Source organism: Dipodomys spectabilis, unplaced genomic scaffold, assembly GCF_019054845.1.
Source record: "Dipodomys spectabilis isolate Male_0828 unplaced genomic scaffold, ASM1905484v1 ptg000092l, whole genome shotgun sequence".
In the NCBI taxonomy this organism is placed as follows: Eukaryota; Metazoa; Chordata; class Mammalia; order Rodentia; family Heteromyidae; genus Dipodomys; species Dipodomys spectabilis.
This window is the reverse complement of record NW_024870769.1, coordinates 2151688-2175113: the sequence shown is the minus strand read 5'-3', so window position 1 is coordinate 2175113 and position 23426 is coordinate 2151688. Positions and strand designations below refer to the sequence as shown.

The 23426-nt window shown below is 41.1% G+C and overlaps 2 protein-coding genes across 3 annotated transcripts; one reads left to right on the top strand and one right to left on the bottom strand.

Moving 5' to 3' along the window:
- On the bottom strand, positions 1-22544 carry Ccdc126 (coiled-coil domain containing 126). Of its 2 annotated transcripts, none has more exons than XM_042685019.1 (3): positions 22368-22544; positions 2484-2848; positions 1-950 (listed from the first exon to the last, which is right to left on the bottom strand). In XM_042685019.1, exons 2-3 carry the CDS (start codon positions 2839-2841, stop codon positions 766-768), a joined length of 543 nt encoding a protein of 180 aa, XP_042540953.1. In that variant the 5' UTR covers positions 2842-2848; positions 22368-22544; the 3' UTR covers positions 1-765. The 2 variants fall into 2 exon arrangements, with proteins under 2 accessions (XP_042540953.1, XP_042540954.1); XM_042685020.1 differs by having other exon boundaries at positions 22373-22544.
- On the top strand, positions 12508-13745 carry LOC122112157 (procathepsin L-like). The gene is given in 3 exon segments (XM_042685018.1): positions 12508-12608; positions 12610-12930; positions 12932-13745. Coding segments are annotated over 3 exon segments (990 nt in total). The 5' UTR covers positions 12508-12585; the 3' UTR covers positions 13578-13745.
- Positions 22545-23426: the final 882 nt, after the last annotated feature.

The following is a 23426-nucleotide window of genomic DNA, read 5'->3' as shown; positions in this document are numbered from 1 at the left end:
TCACCATAAAAATAGCTTTTATTCTTCAGAATATATGTAAGAAAATTTTAAGTATGAGATTAGAGATTACTATTTTAATGTTATGAAATTGCCTTTAACATTTAGGCTAGGCTATAGACAGTGACTGCTAACCTTTTCAAGATTACACTCTTACAAATATGAATTTTAAAAATATACAATTAACCTTCAGTTATTTTGAAGGATAGTGCAAATGAAGACATTCTTTGGGTCATGGTTTCCAAATAATATAATCAGTATTTTACTTCCTTTCTCTGCTCATAATCTAAGTAACAAAATATAGTATTGGAAGTAAGTACGCACATTTCCTAATAGTCTCAGTGACATCCACTCAGAACAAATAACAGATTCAATCACAAAATTGTCTACTTGTCTGAAAAGCACATTTATACTTAAATAAATATTTTATATAAATGAATACAAGTCTTTTAAATGATTTTTGTCTCAACTTGATTGATTTCAAACACAGAGATTTATACGAAGATCACCTACCTGCTTACTACATCAACCATGTTACCAAGCTCTCTTTAGAGTACAGCATTAAAAGAAATTTGTCTCAAAAGCAAACTAATAATGTTTAAACTTTTATTTACAGAATTAGTCCCATAAATCCAGTGAACTCCCTAAAAATGAGTAGCACTTTTACTGTAAAGTATTACTCTATGGTAGCCAGAAATTGACATGATGAACTCCTGCACTGGGATAGAATCCACAGTGGATGTAGCAGCATAAGGTGATCTTCAACTGCTATCTAATGCTTCCTGATACACTTATCCTTTTATTTGTGGTTACTGGTACCAGATTCCCACTAGTTCCATTGGTGGTGTTGGTTGCTGAGCCATTCACAACAATATAGTCAACTTTGTTCTCCAGCTTCACCAAACGTTGCAAAATGTCATCCAGAAGGACAGCTATTGTTCTTTTCAGATCAGCTAGGGCAAAGAAAAAAAAACAGAATAAACCACAGCAAACACTGAAATCAATATTCAATATGTATGCCTCTATGGTTTAAGGAAGAAGGTGAACATTTATTAGGTCATTTGGGAAAATATACTAGAGAATGCACTCATACCACAAATAGGCAGAGTCTAATTACATCAGTCAGTATCAATAGCATCACATACAGGAATCCAAGCATTTGGAAGGCCAAGACAGAAGGATACTGAGTTGGAGAGGTTTGGGACAGCATGAACTATAATGTGAGGCCTTACCTCAAAAACCATGTCCTGCTCCCAAAAATAGAAGCATCTTTTTTTTTTTGCTAGTCCTGGGGCTTGAACTCAGGGCCTGTGCATGGTCCCTGAGCTCCTTTTGCTCAAGGCTCGCACTCTACCACTTCAGCCACAGCACCACTTCCGGCTTTTTCTGTTTATGTGGTACTGAGGAATTGAACTCAGGGCTTCATGCATGCTAGGCAAGTACTCTACCACTAAGCCACATTCCCAGCCATAGAAGCACCTTAATAGTCTCCAAAAGGAATATTCTTTCCTAAGGGAATTCACCCTTTTCTAATACAACAGAACAGGGTTTAAGCTCAAATGTTAAGTCCCGAATTAATCAGAAGTTGGTAAAAAAAAAAAAAAAAAAGTGTGTAGACTATGCAAACAAATTAAAAAGATAAGATAGCAAAGCTAAGCAAGAGATTCACTGAAATAGAGAAACAAGAAACCTGGACCCCCACAAACTGAAGTACAAGTGGAGCACGCTGGGTTCCAGGCAAACACCAGGAATCTGGTTGGTCAGTGCAGTAGGCATGCTAGCAGTAGTTCTGATTTAAATTCCTTCCAAAGTATTGATAGAGGACACTAACTCCTAACTTCTTTGGAAAATTAAGGGGTTTCAGTAGAATTTACCTGCAGGAATAATATTATGAATATCACATTATATTGTCTGTCCCCAAAAGTATTATCATTACTTTTTGCTGATAGTGAAACAAAAAGGTAGCCTAACCCCTAATCTAGGTGTACTAGGGAAAATCACCTATTACCATCTGATAAATTTGCTGATGCCTCTATAGCTATCAAAAAAAAATATATAAGGCTGGGTACTGGTGGCTCATGCCTGCAATTCTAACTACTCAGGAGGCTGTGATCTGAGGATTGCAGTTCAAACTTATAGCCCAAGTAGGAAAATCTATGAGACTCTCATCTCCAATAAATTACCAAAAAAGCTGGAAGTGGAGCTGTGGCTCAAGTGGTAGAGCACTAGCCTTGAACAAGAAGGTCAGGGAAACCACCCAGGTCCTGAGTTCAAGCTCCAGGACCAGAACAACAAAAAAAAGAAATTAGATAAAACAAAATGTTCATAACCATTAGATCTGGGTGATGAACATGGATATCAGACTTCTGCTTTCCAATACATCTGTAAGTATTTGTAATAAAGAGTCATGGAAAGACCAATTCATGAGTTTGATTTCCTTTAAATGGGAGTAAAGAGAAGAGTAAAAATATTCTACAGTTATTTACCATATCCTGCCATGGAAGCACCATTCTCCACATCCAATGTGTTCTTATTTTCCTCTGCTAGAGCTTTAACATATCTTTTGCTTAAATCTAGTATTTGTTCACGTAGCTTAACACTGCTTTGATGTCTTGGTTGTTGAAAAGTATAGTGTAGTAACATCAATCCCCAAATGAGTCCAAATACAAGCAACAGTAAACTCAGTTTCTGGGACATATTTTTTCTTGAGATTGTATAAAACATTCTGATGAAGCAAAGAGCTTTGATGGAGGCAAACCACCAATCAAGATTTCTGAAAGGAGGAAGAAAAGAATCTTCTAACAATGTTTTTGCTCCATCTTCAGCAAGGCTGTCTCCATTCATATACTGTCTGTAAAGTTAAGAAAAAAAGGAAATTAGTCTTAACTTACATCAGTAAAATAAATAAATAAATAAGATATCCTATAGTTTTGATTTGGAACTACTTCTTTTTTTTTTTTTTTTGTCATGGAGCTTGAATTCTAGGCCTGGCGCTGTCCCTGAGCTCTTCAGCTCAAGGCTAGCATTCTACCACTTGAGCCACAGCGCCACTTATGTTTTTTCTGTTCATGTGGTGCTGAGGAATTGAACTCAGGGCCTCATGCATGCAAGGCAAACACTCTACCGCTGAAGCACCTTCCCAGCCCTACCTCAGCTTTCTTGACAATCTTCTTAACCACAAATAAACTTTCTAGTCTATTTTTCACTTTAATGTACATATCCTTTCAAAATTTAAACTACAAATAAATGTGAACTCATTAAAAATACCTGAAAAATTTGCCACTATGGTCATAAAGCTCTCAATCATGCTTTCTCATTTATAAATCCGTTGATATATAGTATTTATAGATCTCAGTCTGTCATTAACCTAAATATCTACAAGCTATTCCTAAAGAACAAAATGGCAAAAACTAAAAGTTAGAAAGAAAGGGAAAATATATTGGAAAATCAAAAGGCTTGTCTAATTAACGAGGATATGCTCCAATGGTAGAGCACCTACCTTGAAAGCACAAGGCCCTCAATACCACCAGCAAAAAAAAAAGAAAAAACAAAAGAAGTTTCCTACAATGTAAGTAACATGAGACAACACTTTGTGGTTGTTGTTGCTATTACTAGGTTTTTGAACTCAGCATCTTTCACTTGCTAGGCAGGTTCTACCACTTGGCGACCCCCAACTTTTTGGCTTTAGTTACTTCTCAGATAGGGTCTTGTACTTTTTGTCTGGGCTGGCCTCACATCACACATGTCCCACCTAGGCCTCCCACTTAGCTAAGTAAAATTTCAGGGGTATCGCCCCATACACAATTTGTTTGTTGAAACTGGGAGAGGATCTAACTAAAATTTTCTAGAATGGCCAAGAACCTTATCGCCCTAGTAACTGAGATTACATATGTGAGACACCAACTGGACCTAGTGTGCCAACATCTGAAAAAGTCACTAGAAAGTATTACTACTAGGAATGAAGTAACCGTAGGAAAAGGGGGAATTTTCTACCCTGTCAATTCACCTATCCTATTCCCACTATGCAACCCAACAACCCACAGTCCTTGACAAATCTCTGATACATCCTGGAACTCCATCAACACCCATCTTTTCTTGTGGAAGTATATCTATCCTGCCAAAGCTCATTATAAGAATGACCAGGCTGGGAATGTGGCTTAGTGGTAGAATGCTTGCCTAGCATGGATGAAGGCCTGAGTTCAATTCCTCAGTACCACATAAACAGAAAAGGCCGGAATGGTATTGTGGCTGAAGTGGTAGAGTGCTAGCCTTGAGCCAAAGAAGCTCAAGGACAGTGCCCAAGCCCTCAGTTCAAGCCCCAGGACTGGCAAAAAGAAAAAAGAAAAGAGAATGACAAGTGATAACTATATTAAAAATTACAAATTAGCTGGGTGCTCGTGTTGCATGCCTGTAATCCTAGCTATTCAGAAGGCTGAGATCTGAGGATAACCATTCAAAGCTAACCCCAAGCCAGAAAGTCTGTGAGACTCTTATCTCCAAAAAAACAACAAGAAAACTGGAAGTGGTACATGGTAGAGTACTAGCCTTGAGTACAAAGAAGCTCATGGACAGCACCCTGGCCTAAGTTCAAGCCCCATGACCTACCAAAAACAAAAATTACAAATTAACTCATTTTCAAATTGTCTTCTATCCCTATATATTTCTTTATTTACCATTCACAGAATAAATCCTTGAGAGCAGTCATCTTATATGTGTTAGCATTATCCCTACCTCCAGTCCTCACTCTACCCACAACTGAGCTCCTCCCTGCCCTAGAGTTCCCATCATATAGCTGGTCACTCCCCCTCTCTGCTTAGACCTACCTGGGCATGGACCTGGCCCCAGACCCCATGGCTTCTAGCCCCAGAGCTATCCACCTAGATAGGAGCAGGCACCATATTGCCCCCTCTCCAGAGAAGATATGGCCCCTCTAATAAACCTTATAATAATCTTTCTCCTGTGCATGCCTGCTTCGGCTTGGTCCCTGGGGTGACCAGATGGATCCTAACAATATGAATTAACTTACTTTATCCTTACACTATCCATACTACTGGAACAGGGGAGAAACTGAGGGAAATGCAAGTTAACTCACTTGCCCAACACCATAGCAATTGGATAGCAAGAGGCACAAGATTTAACCCCAGGACTTAACCATAGTAATAAAGCAACAGTTTCCTGGCACTGATGGCTCATGCTTATAATCCTAACTACTGAGGAACCAGGCTGAGATCTGAGGACTAAAAGATTGAGGTTCTAAGCCAGCCTGGGAAAGGGAGAAAATAGAATAAAATAAAAGCAAACAACAACAACAACAACAACAAAACAGCAGCAGCAGAAACTTACTGGGTTCTTATTATGTGCCTAATTCTGAGGCTGAACATTTCACAAAAAGATTACTTCTGTTAATATTTGTAGTAACCCCAAGAAGAAAGTATTATTACTATTCTTACCTTAAAGATAACCAAATTAATGCTTAATCTGCCCTCAGATTTGGCACATGCCAACTGACTTCCGTTGCCTAAACTTTGATAAGGGCTAAAAGTCCAAAAGTTTGGAATTTTTATCTCCACTCAGGATTTGTCCTTCCCTTTAGAGAAATTCCTATTAGAACTCACAGGTTTCCCAAGCTTTATGAAAGTAGCAAACCCCAAGACTATACTGACATTGGTCAGAAAAAAAAGAAGACTGTAAGGTAAGAGGAGGTTGGAAAATCAGACTTCAAACACAGGAATGCTCATTCATGAGAGGACACTTGTGCCAAGTAGGCACAAGCTTAAGGATGGCAGACCGCTCTCCACCATACACTTGGCTTAAAGGATAAATGATAGTACCAGACAGAAAGAAAACACACTTCTGCTGATGTGGTGCACACCTTGTAATACCAGCACCTTGGGAAGCTAAAGCATAATGAGTTTGAGACTTGCCTAGGCTAAGGAGTGAGACCTTCATCTCAAGAACAGAAGAGAGTGAGTGAAAGGACCTGAGCGAGGATGAGGGGAAGGAAGAGGAGAAAGTTTTTACACACTGCTAGTAGTAGTAGGGTAAGGTGAAGGCACAGCTGGAAAAGATATTACTCCAAAATAATAAATCCCAGGAAACAAAGACCTTAGTTTAAACCTATTGATTCTCAATACAATAGGCCAAAGATCTCAGTTGCAAATATTAAATCAAGTTCCCCTTTATTGCTCTGACTATAAAAGGTCTAACAGTAGCATCAGACCCAGAAAAGAAGCCTTCATGAAAGTAAGGTCTTCCCAGTATGAACACTGGACCAAGTCTGTTTAGCACTGCCCTCAACAAATTATGTTGTACAAGGACAACTACAGTGGGCAATTTATGTATTTATGTTTTACAATTTGGTGGGGCTTTTATTGTTGTTTTTTTTTTTTTTTTGGTTGTTAATTCTGTTTTTGTTTTTTGCAGGAGGGATTGGGTATTTGTTTAGCAGCACCAAGGTTTGACTTCACACTTGTTCAGCTTGCTTGATCATCTAGTATTCTACCACTAGAGACATCCTCCAGTATCTGTGTTTGTTATATGACATATAAAACTGTATACGGTAGTAGCTTAACAGTTGCTTTCGCTGGGCCACAAGTTCACTAAAAGCAAAATACAAAGCTGGGCGCTCCGATTCACCTTCAAATCCAATCTGTCTTTTGATCTGAGCCAATCTCTCCAGCAACCTTCAATTCATATTAACCTTGGGCTCCAAGAAGGATAAGCACTTGCAATACAAGATAAACTGCATCATCAAGTAACAAAAAGGCTCAAAGGAGACAACAGCCAAAAGCTGTAGACAAGGCAATAGTACCAGAATTAAAGGATGAAGTGATAACTTTCCCAGATCCCCACAAGGGATAAAGTGACATAAAGGCCAACCAGGATCAAGAAGAGACTGAGACTGTAACTATACATACCTCTGCTGGATTCAGGAGGCTGACCTCTGAGGACTGGGGTCTGAGTCAGCAGTAGCCCAGAGTAGCTTATCTCCAATTAAACAACAAAAAAGCAGGAAGTGGAGGTGTGACTCAAATGGCAGAGCACCAGACAAGAATAGAAAAACCCCAGCAAGAATGCAAGGCTCTGGGGCACAAAAGAAACATATCTTTGGTTTCCAGCCCCCAGTTCCTTATCTATTTAAGGGGAGTAGTCTGTATGAAGAGGATGGCTATTCCAACTCTATACCAGGGAATTCAGAAAGGACACCAAGGAAGAAAGTGGGTAGGGGAACTAACAAAAAAGAAAACCACATCCTAGATCAAAAGATTGCTCCCAGCTAGCAGATTCCTGACAAAGGACAGAGCAGTTCAAAGGCTTTGATGAGAACTTGAAGCTACCTAAGAAAGCTTAAAAATATTCTAAGGATTCATTTCCCCAAGCAATTCCAAACAATAGCCGGCTAGGAAAAGTGACTAAGATTTCTAAAAAGACATGATTCTGCCTCTGGTGTCATCTTCAGGAATGCTACACATTAAATCACCTAGAGAAATGGTTTTTTGTTTGTTTTAATCTCAGTGCCAAGTCACCTGCTTTGCTAATTAAAGTAGCCTGCAGGGGGATAAGTTAGGCAGCAGTTTTTAAAAATTATTTGGTTAAGCCAGGCTCCAGTGAGTGGCTCATGCCAGTAATCCTAGCTACTCAAGAGGCTGAGATCTGAAGATCATGGTTCAAAACTAGCCTGGGCAGAAACATCTATAGTAAGACTCTTATCTCATGGGCTGGGATGTAACTCAGTGGCAAAGCGCTTGCCTAGTAAGTGCAACGTCCTGGGTTCGATCCCCAGTACCAAAAGACCAAAAAAAAAAAGAAAAGAAAAGAAAAAGAAAGAAAGAAAAGAAAATAAGACTCTTATCTCCAATTAACCACCAGAAAACTGAAGTGAGAATGTGGCTAAAGTGGTAAAGTGCTCACCTTGAGCTGAAGAGCTCAGGGACAGCACCCAGGCCCAGAGTTCAAGCCCCACAACCAAACAAAAAAAAAAACAAACCAAACAAAAACCAGTTTAGTACTGGCACAGGAACACGTCTGAGGACCAATGGAATAGAATTGAAGACCCAGACATGATCCCACAGACCTATCACCACCTAATCTTCGATAAGGGAGCCAAAATTATCAGATGGAAGAAAGATAGCCTCTTCAACAAATGGTATGGCAGAAATGGCTATACACATGTAGGAAACTGAAGTTAGATCCTTATAGATCACCCTGCACCAGAATCAACTCCAAATGGATCAAAGACCTCAAGATAAAAGCAGAGAACCCTGAAATTATTAGTATAGGGGATATACTAGGGCTCCTTGGCACAGGTCAAACCCTCCTAAATAAAGATCTAGAAACACAACAAATCAGAGAAAGGCTGGATAAATGGAATTGCATTAAGTTGCAGAGCTTCTTCTGCATGACAAAGGACATAGCTAGCAAGATCAACAGAAAGCCCACAGACTGGGAGAAGATCTTCACTAGCCATACAACAGACAAGGGACTCATATCAGAAATATACCTAGGGCTGGGAAGGTGGCTCAGTGGTAGAGTGCTTGCCTTGCATGCATGAGGCCCTGGGTTCAATTCCTCAGCACCACATAGCAGAAAAAGCCAAAGTGGTGCTGTGCTTGAGCTGAACAGCTGAGGGACAGTGCCCAGGCCCAGAGTTCAGGCCCCACGACCAACAAAAATAAATAAATTATACATACATACATATATATATATAAGTAAATTATATATATATATATATATATATATATATATATATATATATATATATATATATATATATATAGTACCTAGAGCTCAAAAACTTAAACTCCCCCAATAACAAATCACCAAAGAAACAATCATCCTGTTAATAACTCGGCTAAAGAATTAAAGAGGGCTGGGAAGGTGGCTCAGTGGTAGAGCGCTTGCCTTGCATGCATGAGGCCCTGAGTTCGATTCCTCAGCACTACATAAGCAGAAAAAAAAAGCCGGAAGTGACACTCTGGCTCAAGTGGTAGAGCCCTAGACTTGAGTTGAAGAGCTGAGGGACAGCTCCCAGGCCCAGAGTTCAGGCCCACGACCGAACCCCCCCCCCAAAAAAAAAAAAAGAATTAAAAAGAGACTTCTTTGGAGAGGAAATAAGAATGACCAATAGATACATGTGAAATGTTCAGCATCGCTGGCCATAAAAGAAATGCAAATCTTGGGCTGGGAAGGTGGCTCAGTGGTAGAGTGCCTGCCTTGCATGCATGAGGCCCTGGGTTTGATTCCTCAGCACTACATAAGCAGAAAAAAAAAAGCCGGAAGTGGCGCTGTGGCTCAAGTGGTAGAGCACTAGCCTTGAGCTGAAGAGCTCAGGGACAGCACGCAGCCCAGAGTTCAGAACCATGACCAGACCCTCCACACACACACACACACAAAAAAAAAAAAAAAAGAAAGAAAGAAAGAAAAGAAATGCAAATCAAATCCACACTGAGATTCCACCTCACCCCAGGTAGAATAGCCATTATCAAGAAATCAAATAATAACAGATGCTGGCAGGAATATGGCCAAAAGGGAACACTAGAACACCACTGGTGGGAATTTAAGCTGGTTCAACCACTCTGGAAAGCAGTCTGGAGGTTCCTCAAAAGACTAAACATAGAATTCCCTACAATCCAGCAATTCCACTTCTGGGTATTTATCCAAATGATCACAAGCAAAGCCACATAAAAGCTACCAGCACAACTATGTTCACTGCAGCATTATTTAACCATAGCTAAGATATGGAACCAACCCAGATGGCCCTTAGTAGAAGCATCGGTCAAAAAAATGTGGTATATATACACAATGGAATTCTATGCTTCCATCAGAAAGAATGACATCACCCCGTTTGTAAGGAAATGGAAAGACGGAAAAAGTCATACTAAGTGAAGTAAGCCAGACCCAAAGAAACATAGGCTCCATGGTTTCCCTCATTTGTAACAATTAGTATATGTCTAGGATAGTTCTAGCAGAGGATCATATTGGCTCAATAGCTATGTACATATGACCATATAGTGATGATAACCTAAATGAACTCCAAGACATAGAAACAACAGGTTATTTTTGGTGGTTGACCTTGTTGTCGTCAATGTACTGTATCTAATTCTTTCTTTTTATTTATTTCATTTTGCTTTTGCCATTGGTCTATCCCTGGAGATCACTGTCCTTGATTCTGGTACCCTGCTTCTTGTGTATACATTTGTCTTGTGATTTGGGGAAGAGAAGGAGAATAACAAAATGCTGAAAAAAGGACAAAGGATGACCCAATGCAACAATGATACTCACAAGACACTATGTTAGAAATGAACTTGGGGGAGGTAGGCGGAGGGAAGTGGGAAGGGAAGAAAAAGAAAGGAGTGGTTAACAATGTTTGACAAGAAATGCATTCATTACCTTACTCATATAACTATAACCCCTCTGTACAGCATCATTACAATAAAATAAAAAATTAAAAAAATTGGTTGGATGGTTTTGATTGATTTTAATGCAGTGTTGAGGATCAACCTCAACCCCCCCCCCCCCACACACACACACACTGCCCATACAACAGGAAAGTGCTCTACTATTGAGCTACATCTTCAGTGGGCATTCGTGTTTTTAAAACACTACATTATTCTTCAACTGACAGCAAATTAAGAGAACTACTGTCAAAAGCTCATACTTCATGAGTAAAAATGTAGCAATAATAGCTGCTGTTAAGGTGTCTACCTTCAAAGTTATAAATCAATTTATCATGTATGACTGAGGAATCCTGCTGCTAGGACCACCCATAATAATCTTGAAGGGAGGGCTGGGAAGGTGGCTCAGTGGTAGAGCACTTGCCTTGCACACCTGAGGCCCTAGGTTCAATTCCTCAGCACCACATAAGCAAAAAGAAAAAAGCCGGAAGTGGCGTTGTGGCTCAAGTGGTAGATCGCTAGCCTTGAGCTGAAGAGCTGAGGGACAGCGCCCAGGCCCAGAGTTCAGGCCCCATGACTGGACCCAAAAAAAAAAAAAAATAATAATCTTGAAGGGAAAAGGGTGAGAAGGACAGAAACAGGTGACCATTGCTGGAACCCAAATCTCTTCAGCCAGAACAGACAAAGCCTTATTTGTACTAGGCAAGCATGAAGGTGGGATGCAGAAGTCATTTCTACTGGTGCCACTTTAATCCCTACCACCAATATGAATGGACCACTGTGTTTTCTGAGATCTGTGTCTGTGATCTCATACAGAAAAGAAAGCAAGACAAGATGCTTGAATTCTAGGGTGGTTTACTTATATATTTTTCATTGAGTGATTAGAAACATTCCTGGATCTTTAGAAAAGAAAAAGAAATAGGAGATTTCAAATCTAGTCTTTCTGGGGTTGTTCAAAGCTGCAAAGGATAGAGGATCTTGCACTTTGAACTTCTCAGTCCTTATGTTTCAAGTACTGACCCAGCCCCTGGAAGGCCACCTAGGCAGAGAACCACTAACTAGAAGTATGAGAGGCTAACCCTGTCACTGAGGGTTTATAGCTATATTTATTATAGAGTTCTTCGAAAATGATCTATGAACTAAATACTTTTTGATCCTAACTTCTAGGTCATTACATTGTCAACTAATAATATAAATAAAAGTAAAACCTCAAATTCACTGCAAAGTAATACCTGGAGAGTTTTCACAACAACATAATATCATCATCACTTTTTATCATCATTTTGACCTAGGAAAAACTCCTGAATATTTTCAGGGCTCCCAGGAGACAGTTCTCACACAACTGAAATAATTACAAAAGGAATTAAAGTCTGTGTGGCACAAGTATAGAAAAATTGAGAGGAGACACACTCAGAATGAAATGTCTGAAAATCTTTACAGATCTGACAAAAGGCAACAGTGTGTGCATACTATCCCCTTCCAGCTCATTCCTACAGCTGCTTCTCAAGTAGTTTTCTAGATTCCTCTCCAACTCACTTCAACCCATTCTCCTCAGAGCAATCCAAATACCCTTTTAAAAACAAACTTCAGATTTGAGTCCATAATGTGCCAATAAAAAAAGGTCCTATACCACCAGCACTAGGGAAATGCAAATTAAAACCTTCCTTCAAGGGAGGAGGGGAGCAATGGGAATATGGTAGAAGCATTTCCCATTACACTCAGAATAAGTTGAATGCTTTAACACAGTAGACAAGGCTTTATGTAATCGGACTTGTACTCATCTTTCTGTTCTAGGCTTGCTAACCACAGTAGACAAAACATACAAAATTCTCTCTGACCTCAGGCTGTCTATGACTGCTATTTCCCAGCTTAGAATGCTCTTCCTGTGGCTTCCTTCCTTCCATGGTTTTCTGTAAGTTGCTTAGCTTAAATGTTAGCTCTTTATTTTTTGTTTTGTTTTCTTTTTTTGTCAGTCATGGGGCTTGAACTCTGGACCTGAGCACTGTCCCTCAGCTCTTCAGCTCAAGGCCAGCGCTCTACCACTTGAGCCACAGACCACTTCCGGTTTTCTATTGGTTTATTGGAGATAAGAGTCTCACAGACTTGGATGGATTCTTGGACCCCGGGCAACCTGAGAGAAGCTGCGCTTGCGGAGTGCGCCTGCACAGCGGCTGCCGCACCAGGTTTTTGAACCATGAATCTTTCACTCTTCCTCGCTTTGCTTGGGAATAGCCTCAGCTATTCCAAAACATGACCAGAACTTAGACACAAAGTGGTACCAGTGGAAGTCAATGCACAGGAGACTATATGGCTCGAATGAAGAAGGATGGAGGAGAGCAGTCTGGGAAAAGAACATGAAAATGATTGAAATGTATAATAGGGAATACAGCCTAGGCAGACATGGTTTCACCATGAAAATGAACGCCTTTGGGGACATGATCAATGAAGAATTCAGACAGGTGATGAATGGCTTTCAGAATTCAAAGCACAAGAAGGGGAAAATATTTCAGGAACTTCTATTTTTTAAGCCCCCTGAATCTGAATTGGACAGAAAAAGGCTATGTGACCCCTGTGAAGAATCAGAGTCAGTGTGGTTCTTGTTGGGTTTTCAGTGCGACTGGAGCCCTGGAAGGACAGATGTTCCAGAAGACTGGCAAACTGATTGCCCTCAGTGAGCAGAACCAAGTGGACTGCTCTCATCCTCAAGGCAATCAGGGATGCAATGGTGGCTTAATGGACTTTGCCTTCCAGTATGTCAAGGAAAATAAAGGCTTGGACTCTGAGAAATCCTATCCATATGAAGCCCAGGATGGTAAGTGTAAGTACAATCCTGAATATGCTGTGGCAAATGACACTGGATTTGTGGACATCCCTCCGAGGGAGAAGTCCCTGCTGAAGGCAGTGGACTCTGTGGGGCCCATTTCTGCAGCTATGGATGCAAGCCATACAACCTTCCAGTTCTATGAATCAGGCATTTATTATGAAGCAAATTGTAGCAGCAAGGACCTGGATCACGGCATTCTGATTGTTGTCTATGGTGCTGATGGAAATGGCCCAGATGATAAATATTGGCTTGTGAAGAACAGCTGGGGTGCTCAATGGGGTGCAGAAGGCTTCGTCAAAATAGCCAGGGACAGAGACAACCACTGTGGACTTGCAACTGCAGCTAGCTACCCCATAGTATGAGCTGCTGCACGGACAAATGGAGGACTTACGGGCAGCATGTCTGGAAGAATTCTGTCTCAAAACTGTCCAAGCCCTTCTGTAAGACAAAAACAAACAAACAAAAAAACACTTGAATCATTGAAGATCCAAGTTATTATGATTTGAATTCTTGTGACATTTTTACAAGAGGAAAATGTTAACCACTACTTTTAAACTCCTATTATAAATAGCTTTATGATATTGAAGACTTGAATTTTTGTTTTATAAAAGTACGTATAAAGCTTTACCTTAAATAAAATTTAGTTCAGTATTAAAAAAAAAAAAAGAGAGTCTCACAGACTTTCCTGCCAGGGCTGGCTTTGAACCTCAATCCTCAGATCTCAGCCTCCTGAGTAGCTAGGATTACAGGCATGAGCCACCGGCGCCCAGCTCAAATGTTAGCTCTTTATAGAGAGTATCATTCTCATTTCCATCTTACCTCCAAATTCAAGGCTGAATATAGGTTATAACTTGTATCCTAACCATTTTTTATTTATTGACTGATTTTCTGGGAACTGAACCCAGGATCTCATATACTAGACAAGCACTCTATCACCAAGTTATAGACGGCCCTTTCACAATCTTGAGCAAGTTATTTTATTTCCCAAGCTTGACGCTCTTGTATAATGGGGACAATAGTACCTATATGATACATCAAACTACTTAGTAAAAATGAATCTTTATTATTAGCACTAAGCACTAACACAACAATGGCACTAATACTGTGTAACTTGAGTCAATACAGAAGCTATTTAATAGACCTAAATAAAACCTTTCTCACTAGCTTTCTTGGGCTGTCTCTACTCAGAATTTGTGGATATCATGAAATATTTCAATGGTACTATATGACAAAAGAATTATCCTGCCGGGCGACAGCAGCTCACGCCTGTGATCCTACTCAAGAGGCTGAGATCTGAGGATTGCGGTTCAAAGCCAACCACAGCAGCAAAGTCTATTAAACGCTTATCTCTAATAAACCACCAGAAAACTGGATGTGGCATTGTGTCTTAAGTGGTAGAATGCTAGCCTTGAGCTGAAGAGTGAGGGACAGCGCCCCAGCCCAGAGCCCAAGCCTCACAACCTACAAAAAAAAAAAAAAATTATCCAGAGTATGGCATAACAGCACACAGTTGATGGGAATAGATCACCTTCCAAACAGCCAAAAGGACACTAGAGAAAGTATCAATTTAAATGCTAACTCGGCTAACAGGATTTTGAAACATCGTCATTTTATTCTAGCCCACATTAATTTTCTAGTTCCCACAGGACATGACTTTGTACCAAATGATGTATATGCCATGGTGTTCAGTCATGTATGTGACCCTTGATTCCATGTTAAGTTCCAAGTCCTGAAGAACAAAAATAACTTGCCTTAGACCACTGCCCATCTCCCACAGAGGCTAGTAAGCAATTGGTAAGCACTTCCACACTACCTCCCTTACCTCCACTAGAAAAACTGTGTTTGTAAATGCTGAGATAATTGTAGTATTGTACTATTAAATGAGGCTTTCTTCTGTTTTGCTTTAAAAGAATATAATCAGAAGATAGTAAAGATGGTTTAGTGCAATGATCCAAAAATCTTGACGATAATGTGGACTACTCATTAACTTATAAATTTAAACTTAGATTTCAAATATACTTTACACAATTTGAAGTATTACAAAGGTGTTACAAAAGTATTTAATAATAAATTTTAGCTAGGCATGGTAGCATATGACTATATACTAGAAGTAGAGGCAGGAAGATTGTAGTCAGGACAATTAGTACAAAACTTTATCTAAAAAACATACTAAAAGATAAAATCTAGCCAGGCACTGGTGGCTCACGCCTGTAATCCTAGCTACTCAGGAGGCTAAGATCTGAGGATAGTGGTTCAAATCCAGCCCAAGTGGGCTGGAAACTCTTACCACCACCAAACTACTCAGAAAAGGCACTGTGGCTCAAGTGGTGGAGCCTTGAGCCAAATAAGCTGAGGGACCGTGCCCAGGACCTGAGCTCAAGCCCAAGGACTGGCAAAAAAAAAAAAAAAAGATAGAAAATCTTTTGTTTGGAGGTAGGGATCTCCAATACGAACAGCAAACATATTAACACAATTCCAGAAAAAATAAGGCCCAAGCTTTACTATATGCAGTTTCATTTAAAGCATGAAATAATTTGGTTTATTCATTTATTTGTTCATCCCACATTCACAGTATTAAAGCAACTATTATGTGTCAGAAAGTTGTGATGTAAAAGGTGAAATTGCACAGGATTCTTATTCTTAAAGACAACATTTTTAATAGGAATGCAGTAATTAATAAGTAACAAACAGCTGGGAAAGTGGCTCAGTGGTAGACTGCTTGCCTCGCATGCATGAGGTCCTGGGTTCGATTCCTCAGCACCACATAAGCAGAAAAAAGCTGGAAGTGGCACTGTAGCTCAAGTGGTAGGGCACTAGCCTTGAGCTGAAGAGCTGAAGGACAGTGCCCAGACCCAGAGTTCAGGCCCCACGACCGCCCAAAAATATAAAATAAATAAGTAACAGAGAAACCAGCTCATTTCAGCTATGACACTTGGCTGTGAAGAAAATGTAAACAAGGTAATGAGTCTAGGGAAGTCTACAAGAGATATGGAATTAAGAGAAGAAAATCATTGATCTGAGGAAGTACGAAGTCTGGTCCCAATTTTCTTCCAACTAACCCTTTAACATTCTTTTCTGATCAAAATCTTGGGAGCACGCAATAAATTCCTTATTTTTATTCTCAGTACATGTCCCCAACAGAGCTCTCCCAATCCTTAGCATGGTGTAGAAAAATCATTCAAAATGAACAGAAGGAAACCCACAGCAAAGAAAAGCCCTGAGATCCCTTGCTTAGGAGAAGAGCAGGGACAGTGTCTTGTAATATATAAGGATGGTAATAATCTGATATGATGGTTTTTGCACAGAGAAATAATTTTCGTTGATGTTTTCTGCTATGACGAGGTCAATGGGCAAGAAGAGGTATAGAACAGTAGCAGTCTACTAACACACACTTAAAACATTACAGAGCATGTTAAATGTGTTTTCAAATTCTACATATTTCTTAAGGAACACAAAAGTATAAATATGTTTTCAAATTCTACATATTTCTTAAGGAACACAAAAGTAAAATGCCAGTAAATGTTTTTCTAAATTTTTGTATTTATTACAGGCCTTTATTTACAAGACTTTTGAAGTAAAGTACTATTCAAAGGTCTATTATGCCTGTTGCCAAACAGCATACCATGCAAAAGAACAGATATGTTAAGCAAATTCTCAGTGGTTTCTGCCTAGTCCAAAACCAAAAGATAATATATTAGTCCATTATTAACAGACAAAAGAAAAAAAAAGAAATCTGTAAACTGCAACACCTTTATTATGAAGAAAAGCACACAAAAGAATTAATGACTATTCAATATGAAGCAAATAACAAAAAATTTGGTATCCAAACTCAACTTAGGATCCCAGTGTTTTTACAAAAGCAGAAAATAAAAGCATAACAGTTTGCAACTAGTACCTTTAAAAAATAAAAGAAAGGGCTGGGAAGGTGGCTCAGTGGTAGCATGCTTGCCTTGCATGCAATGAGGCCCTGGGTTCGATTTCTCAGTACCACATAAGCATAAAAAGCCAGAAGTGGCACTGTGGCTCAAGTGGTAGAGTGCTAGCCTTGAGCAAAAGAAGTTCAGAGACAGTGCGCAGGCCCTGAGTTCAAGCACCAGGACTGGAAATAAATAAATAAATAAATAAAATAAAATAGAAACTATAAGAGTAGATTGTACATACTACAGATTTTGTTCCACAACATTTTTCTAAGTTTACTTATTGCTTCAAACACAGATATACATAACTACATAGTCATACATCTACAAAGTTTTGACATAAAAAGATGTCTTACCATGATTTGCAATTTAAAAGTTTATTTTTATGTATTTATTTATTTATTTATTTTTGTAGGTCATGCGGGTTGAACTCTGGGCCTGGGCACTGTCCCTGAGCAATTCAGCTCAAGGTGAGTGCTCTACCACTTAAGCCACAGGGTACTTCTGGTTTTCTGGTGGTTTATTGGAGATAAAAGTCCCACAGGCTCTTATCTCCAATAAACTAATCAGAAAAAGCCAAAAGTGACACTGTGGCTCAAATGGTAGAGTGCTAGCCTTGACCACATGGGCAGAGACAATTCCCAGAGCCTGAGTTCAAGCCCCAGGACGAGCAAAAAAAAAAAAAGAAAAGGTTCTATTCATATTAAGCATACATGTAAATGTTTATAACAAGAAATGTACTCATTACCTTACTCATATAACTGTAACCCATCTGTACAGCATCTTTACAATAAAATAAAAATTTTTTAAAAAAAGAATCTCACAGGGATATTTCTGCCCAGGCTGGCTTTGAACTTCAATCCTCAGATCTCAGCCTCCTGAGTAGCTAGGATTACAGGCATGAGCCACCAGGACCACGCTAAAAAGTTGTTTAAACAATGCATTTCACAATGTAATGAAGTACTCCCCTGTACTTTTATGTAAACACATAATAGCAAGATTTTTAAAAATCAACTAAAGGCTAATTCTACCTTAAAATTTCTTGTTCAAATCCCATTTTTCGCATTTATTCTGTGCTCTTCCCTTTGGGCCGTTGTGACCTACAGCTAAAACTAGTAACAGGGCTGGGAATGTGGCTTAGTGACAGAGTGCTTGCCTAGCATGCATGAAGCCCTGGGTTCCATTCCTTGGTACAACATAAACAACAACAAAAAAAGCCTGAAGTGGCACTTTGGCTCTCAAGTGATAAGAGTCCTAGCCTTGAGCAAAAGAAGCTCAGGGACAGTGCCCAAACCCTGAGTTCAAGTCCCATGACTAGCTAAGAAATAAAAAATAATAAAAGTAATAATCACAGCCAGCTAACAAGCAGAGCAACTCACACTCAGGCAAAGGTGTTATGAGAATCATGCTGAGTCTCCAAAGAAATTCAGAGGCATATGTTTAATACAAGAAAAATTGTATATTCACCAGTGCTCAAAGCTGAAGACTTTCTCTTTTAAAAAGACTCATACTTAACCCTGGAATGTATTTTCAGGGGAAAAGGTCCATTCCTAAAATACTTTCTCTACACAATATTGCCTGAGGCTAATATCTGGGGAAAAGGTTTAACCCAAACACAACCATCCACACAGCTATTAGGTCTAAGATTTTAAGATGCACTGCCTTGGGCCCTGTGGTTACAGGCACAGTGTTCAGTCTTCAACAGCAAGAAATACAAATAAAGATTAAAAAGAGAATGTTCTCTTTTGAGAAAAGCTAGTCAAGAATTCCTGCTAATAGAAATGAGTCTCAAGATATCAGATCTTTGTTAGATAGCATATTTAGCAGAGGTAGAAGATAGCAGCACTGAAAATTACAAAAACAGAATTTAAAAAAGAAAACGGGGGGGGGGGGGGGGGGAGGTTGGGAAGGTGGCTCAGTGGCAGAGTGCTTGCCTTGCATGCATGAAGCCCTGGATTCTATTCCTCAGCACCATATAAGCAGAAAAAGCAGGAAGTGGTGCTGTGGCTCAAGTGGTAGAGCGCTAGCCTTGAGCTGAAGAGCTAAGGGACAGCGCCCAGGCCCAGAGTTCAGGCCCAAGACCAACAACAACAAAAAAAAAACAGCAAAGATAGGGATAAACATAAACACTGTTTCAGCAATAGGAAAACTACTCAATCTAAAATGTGTTATCTAAAATGCGTTATTAGGCTTCAGTGAGAGTTTGACACGTCACAGCCTCATTTCCACCTCTCCCATTTCCCCTACTGCAAGGACCAAACAAAAGAAGCTCCACTGAGCAAATCTGAAGAATTTACAAAAAAAAAAAAATGAAGATAGGTCAGGGACTGACAAATCAAAGTTACAAAGAAGCAGAAGCAATACGTACAGGTGCTAGGATAGAAAGACAAGATCTGGAGAATAGAGAGAACACATGCAATTCCTCAGACAGAAGTATGAACTAGCTGCTAAGATTCTGATTTCTGGCAGCTTTGCTTTCATGTATATCCCTTTCCTTAGGGATAGACTGAGAAACTAGCTAGAGTAGGAAAAAAGCCCTTTGACAGAAATAAACTAGGTAAAGGGCTTTCCTCTTCTTTTCTTCCACATTAAAAAGAACCTTTACAACCCCTTAGCACTGAAGGTCTGAGCTGTCTTTGGAATCAGACCAATTCACTATTTTAAAGACAAGCAAAGGGAGAGCCTCAACTTAACTTAATGTTACACAGATTCTGACAGAGCCAGACAAGAATCAACACCTTTTTCCAGTCACTACTCTGTCCTATACTTTACTAAATAACACTAACCTAGACACCTTTTCCTCAAAATGAGTACTGTTGCCACACATTTTAAAGTGAATCAGAATGTTCCTGGTGTATGCCTCCTTCCAAAGTTTGAATTAATTTTTCACTTATTTATTCTCCTGGTTCTCATCAAATTTCTCTTTTTCTTTATATCTTTAAAAAGCCAGGCACCAGTGGCTCATGCCTGTAATCCTAGCTATTCAGGAGGCTGAGATCTGAGGATCACGGTTCAAAGCCAGCCCATGCAAGAAAAGTCAGTGAAACTCTTATCTCCAATAAACCACCAGAAAACCGGAAGTGGTGTTGTAGCTCAAATGGTAGAGCACTCGCCTTGAGCTGAAGAGCTGAGAGGCAGCGCTCAGGTCCAGAGTTCAAGCCTCATGACCAAAAAGAAAAAAAAAAATCATCTGTCTAGGGCTGGGAATGTGGCTTACTTGTAGAGTGAAGCCCTGGGTTCAATTCCTCAGTACCACCTGCACAGAAAAAGCCTGAAGTGGTGCTGTGGCTCAAGTGGTAGAGTATGAGCCTTGAGCAAAAGCAGCTCAGGGACAGTGTCTAGGCCTAGAATTCAAGTCCCAGGACTACAAAAAAAAAAAAAAAGGTCATCTGTCTAGTAAAAGACAAATAATTATACTTGGACTTGACTAATTAAACAGCACTCTAAACATTCACATAGGACCACATAAAATGACACTTATCAAAATGAGCTCCAAGAAATGGAAGGAGGGGTTTTTTGGTACTGTTTGTGGGGGGTTTTTTCCTTTCCTTTTTTCTTTGGTTTAATCCCTTGTCACTTTTTGATTTCTGTACCGTTTACCTTGTATATAAATTTATCTGATGTGGGGAGGGAAGGGTAAGCACAGAAAAGGTGGGATGAAGGGTGAACCAATTCAGCAGTGATACTCACTGGACACTATGTTGGAAATTAACTATACAACTTGGTGGGGGGAAAAGGAGAGGAAAAACTGGGAGAGAATGAGGTAGGGGGTGACAATCTTCAAAACAAAATGTATTCATTGCCTGGCTTACGTAACCCTTCTGTCCATCACCTTTACAATGAAATTTTCAAAAATAAAAGTCACCTGTCACTAAAGGCATTACACAGACAACTCAAGCCCATAGATGCTTTCTCCCTACAATAGATTTTTTTTTTAGTAAGCACTTACTCAGGACATGTGGATTTCACATATTGCACAAGAGTATCTGAACTCAAAATAGTACACAGCAGACATTTTAAGTGAAAAAATTCAATGAAAGACTACAAAGAATTCCATAAAACTAACCCCATCACCAACTTTAATAAAAGTGAAGAGAAAACAGCAAAAGAACAACTGAAACTTTAATGAAACTAAATTTATTGCATGTGTTCACACATCCTATCTTTACACAAAAAGTACAATTTGGAAACATAATTCTCAAAGGTGTTAAAAATTATGAACCAGTGAGAAAGCGGAGACAGAAAAAAAAAAGTGAGCATAGAGAAAAGATTAGAAACTGCAGAGCACATCGATGCTTACTGACAGGACACTAGGCTTCCTCTAAGGATCCCCGCAGGACGCAGCTGGGGGGGGGGGGGAGGGAGGGAAGGTAGGTAGCGGGATTAGTCTTTGCACTGTATCTCCAGGGCTGATCCCCAGAAAAGCAGAGTCATCAATTTCCTTAGAACATTCTCAGCCATCTTAAACGGCGGAAATTAAGAAGACGGCCTATTTTAAAAGGAATTCCTTGCTTAGGTAGAAGGTGAACAAGATACAGATATTAAAGATACGACCGATGAGAAAGCAAGAGAAAGCCTAAAACGAAGTCCAAAGGCCACTTCGGTACCGTGTGCAAAGGATCTTTCCATCAACTGGAGAATTAATGGGGTAATAGGTATATTGTTTGCAAGTCTAACAACTTCAAGGTACGTGACATCGCTAGCGGCTGGCGGTGACAACGCGGGCAGCGAGCCGGAGACTAAGCCAGCTCACTGAGGCAGGCAGCGAGGCACTCGGAATGGAACCCCGGGGGTCGGAGCCACGGCCGCCGACACACACCGCAGTGAAGTTCACCCTCACCGGTCACCCAGGACACGAGTTTCGCGGAGGGAACTGAAAGGGTCATCTGACTTTCTCCTTCCCCCAAAGTGGCACAGAACTGAGCTGTCAAGAATAGAAAACCAAGTGAGCGCGGTGGCCGCGGGGCTGCCCACGGCCGCGCAGCTCGGGACCGAGCCCACCCGAGCCCCGGCCGCGCTCGCGCCCCGCCCAGGCCCGCCGGCTGGCCGCGGCTGGCCCTCCGCACGGGGTCGGGTCGCGGCCCCAAGGCAGGCACAAAGGGTCTGCCCGGCGCGGCGGGCGCGTCCCCGGCGGGCGGCCCGGGGGGCGCGGGGTGGGGGGCGGGATCGAGGGCGGCCGGGCCGGGCGAGCAGGGGAGGCGCCCCGGCCGGTGGCCTCGCTCCCCTCACCGTCACCTTGCCTGAAGGCTCGATCCGCAGCGTGCAGCCAAAACCGCTTAGCGGGAGTCAGCTTCGCCTCCAGGTCGCGGTGGAGAAAGGCCGGGGATGGGGAGCCACGACAAGGCGGACCTCGGCGTGTGGAGATTTTACTCAGCTGTCCCTCACACTCCGCTTCCGCTCCGCCTCCCGCCAGCCCCGCCCCTACCCCGGAGCACCGGCGCGCGGCATGGTGGGAGATGTAGTTCCGACTCTTCCTGGTTCACGGGGTCCCGCTGCGGAACTTGGGACAGCTGGAAATCGCTTGCTTAGAGGAGCTGGCAGGTGGCCCCAACTCGTGGCAGGTGCCGAAAGGAGGGAGTCGACGTCCTGCTCCACCAGACAACCGCCCCTCCCGCTGCTGTGGACTCTCCAGTCAAGGTGAAAGGGTGCCCCTTACTTCCACGGAAGGTCCTCAGCCAGTAGAGTAAGGAAAATGAAAGGACTAAACCCATGCAGACAAATGCAAGAAACTCTTACCTATTCACAACTAACTCGCAGAAAACTGGAAGTAGAGGTGTGACTCAAGAGCACCAACCGTGTTAAAAAAAAAAAAAAAAAAAAAAACAGCTGGGCTGGGAAGGTAGCTCAGTGGTAGAGCGCTTGCCTTGCATGCATGAGGCCCTGGATTCGATTCCACAGCACCACATAAGCAGAAAAAAAGCCGGAAGTGCAGAAAAAAGCCGGAAGTGGCGCTGTGGCTCAAGTGGTGGAGCTCTAGCCTTGAGCTGAAGAGCTGAGGGACAGCGCCCAGGCCCAGAGTTCAGGCCCCATGACCGGACCCCCCAAAAAAAAAAAATGTAGAGCTCTACCAATTGAGCCACAGCTCCATCTCCAGCTTTGGGGTGGTTAGTGGAGATAAGAGTCTCACAGTCTTTCTTGCCCATTCTGACTTCACACCATGATTTTCAGCCCCCAGCCTCCTGAGTAGCTGGGATTATAGATATGAGCCACCAGTGCCCAGCTAAATTAATTTTTTAAGAGAATTCAGGAGCTTGGTATGTAGCTCAGTGGTATAGCTATATTGCCTACCATGTA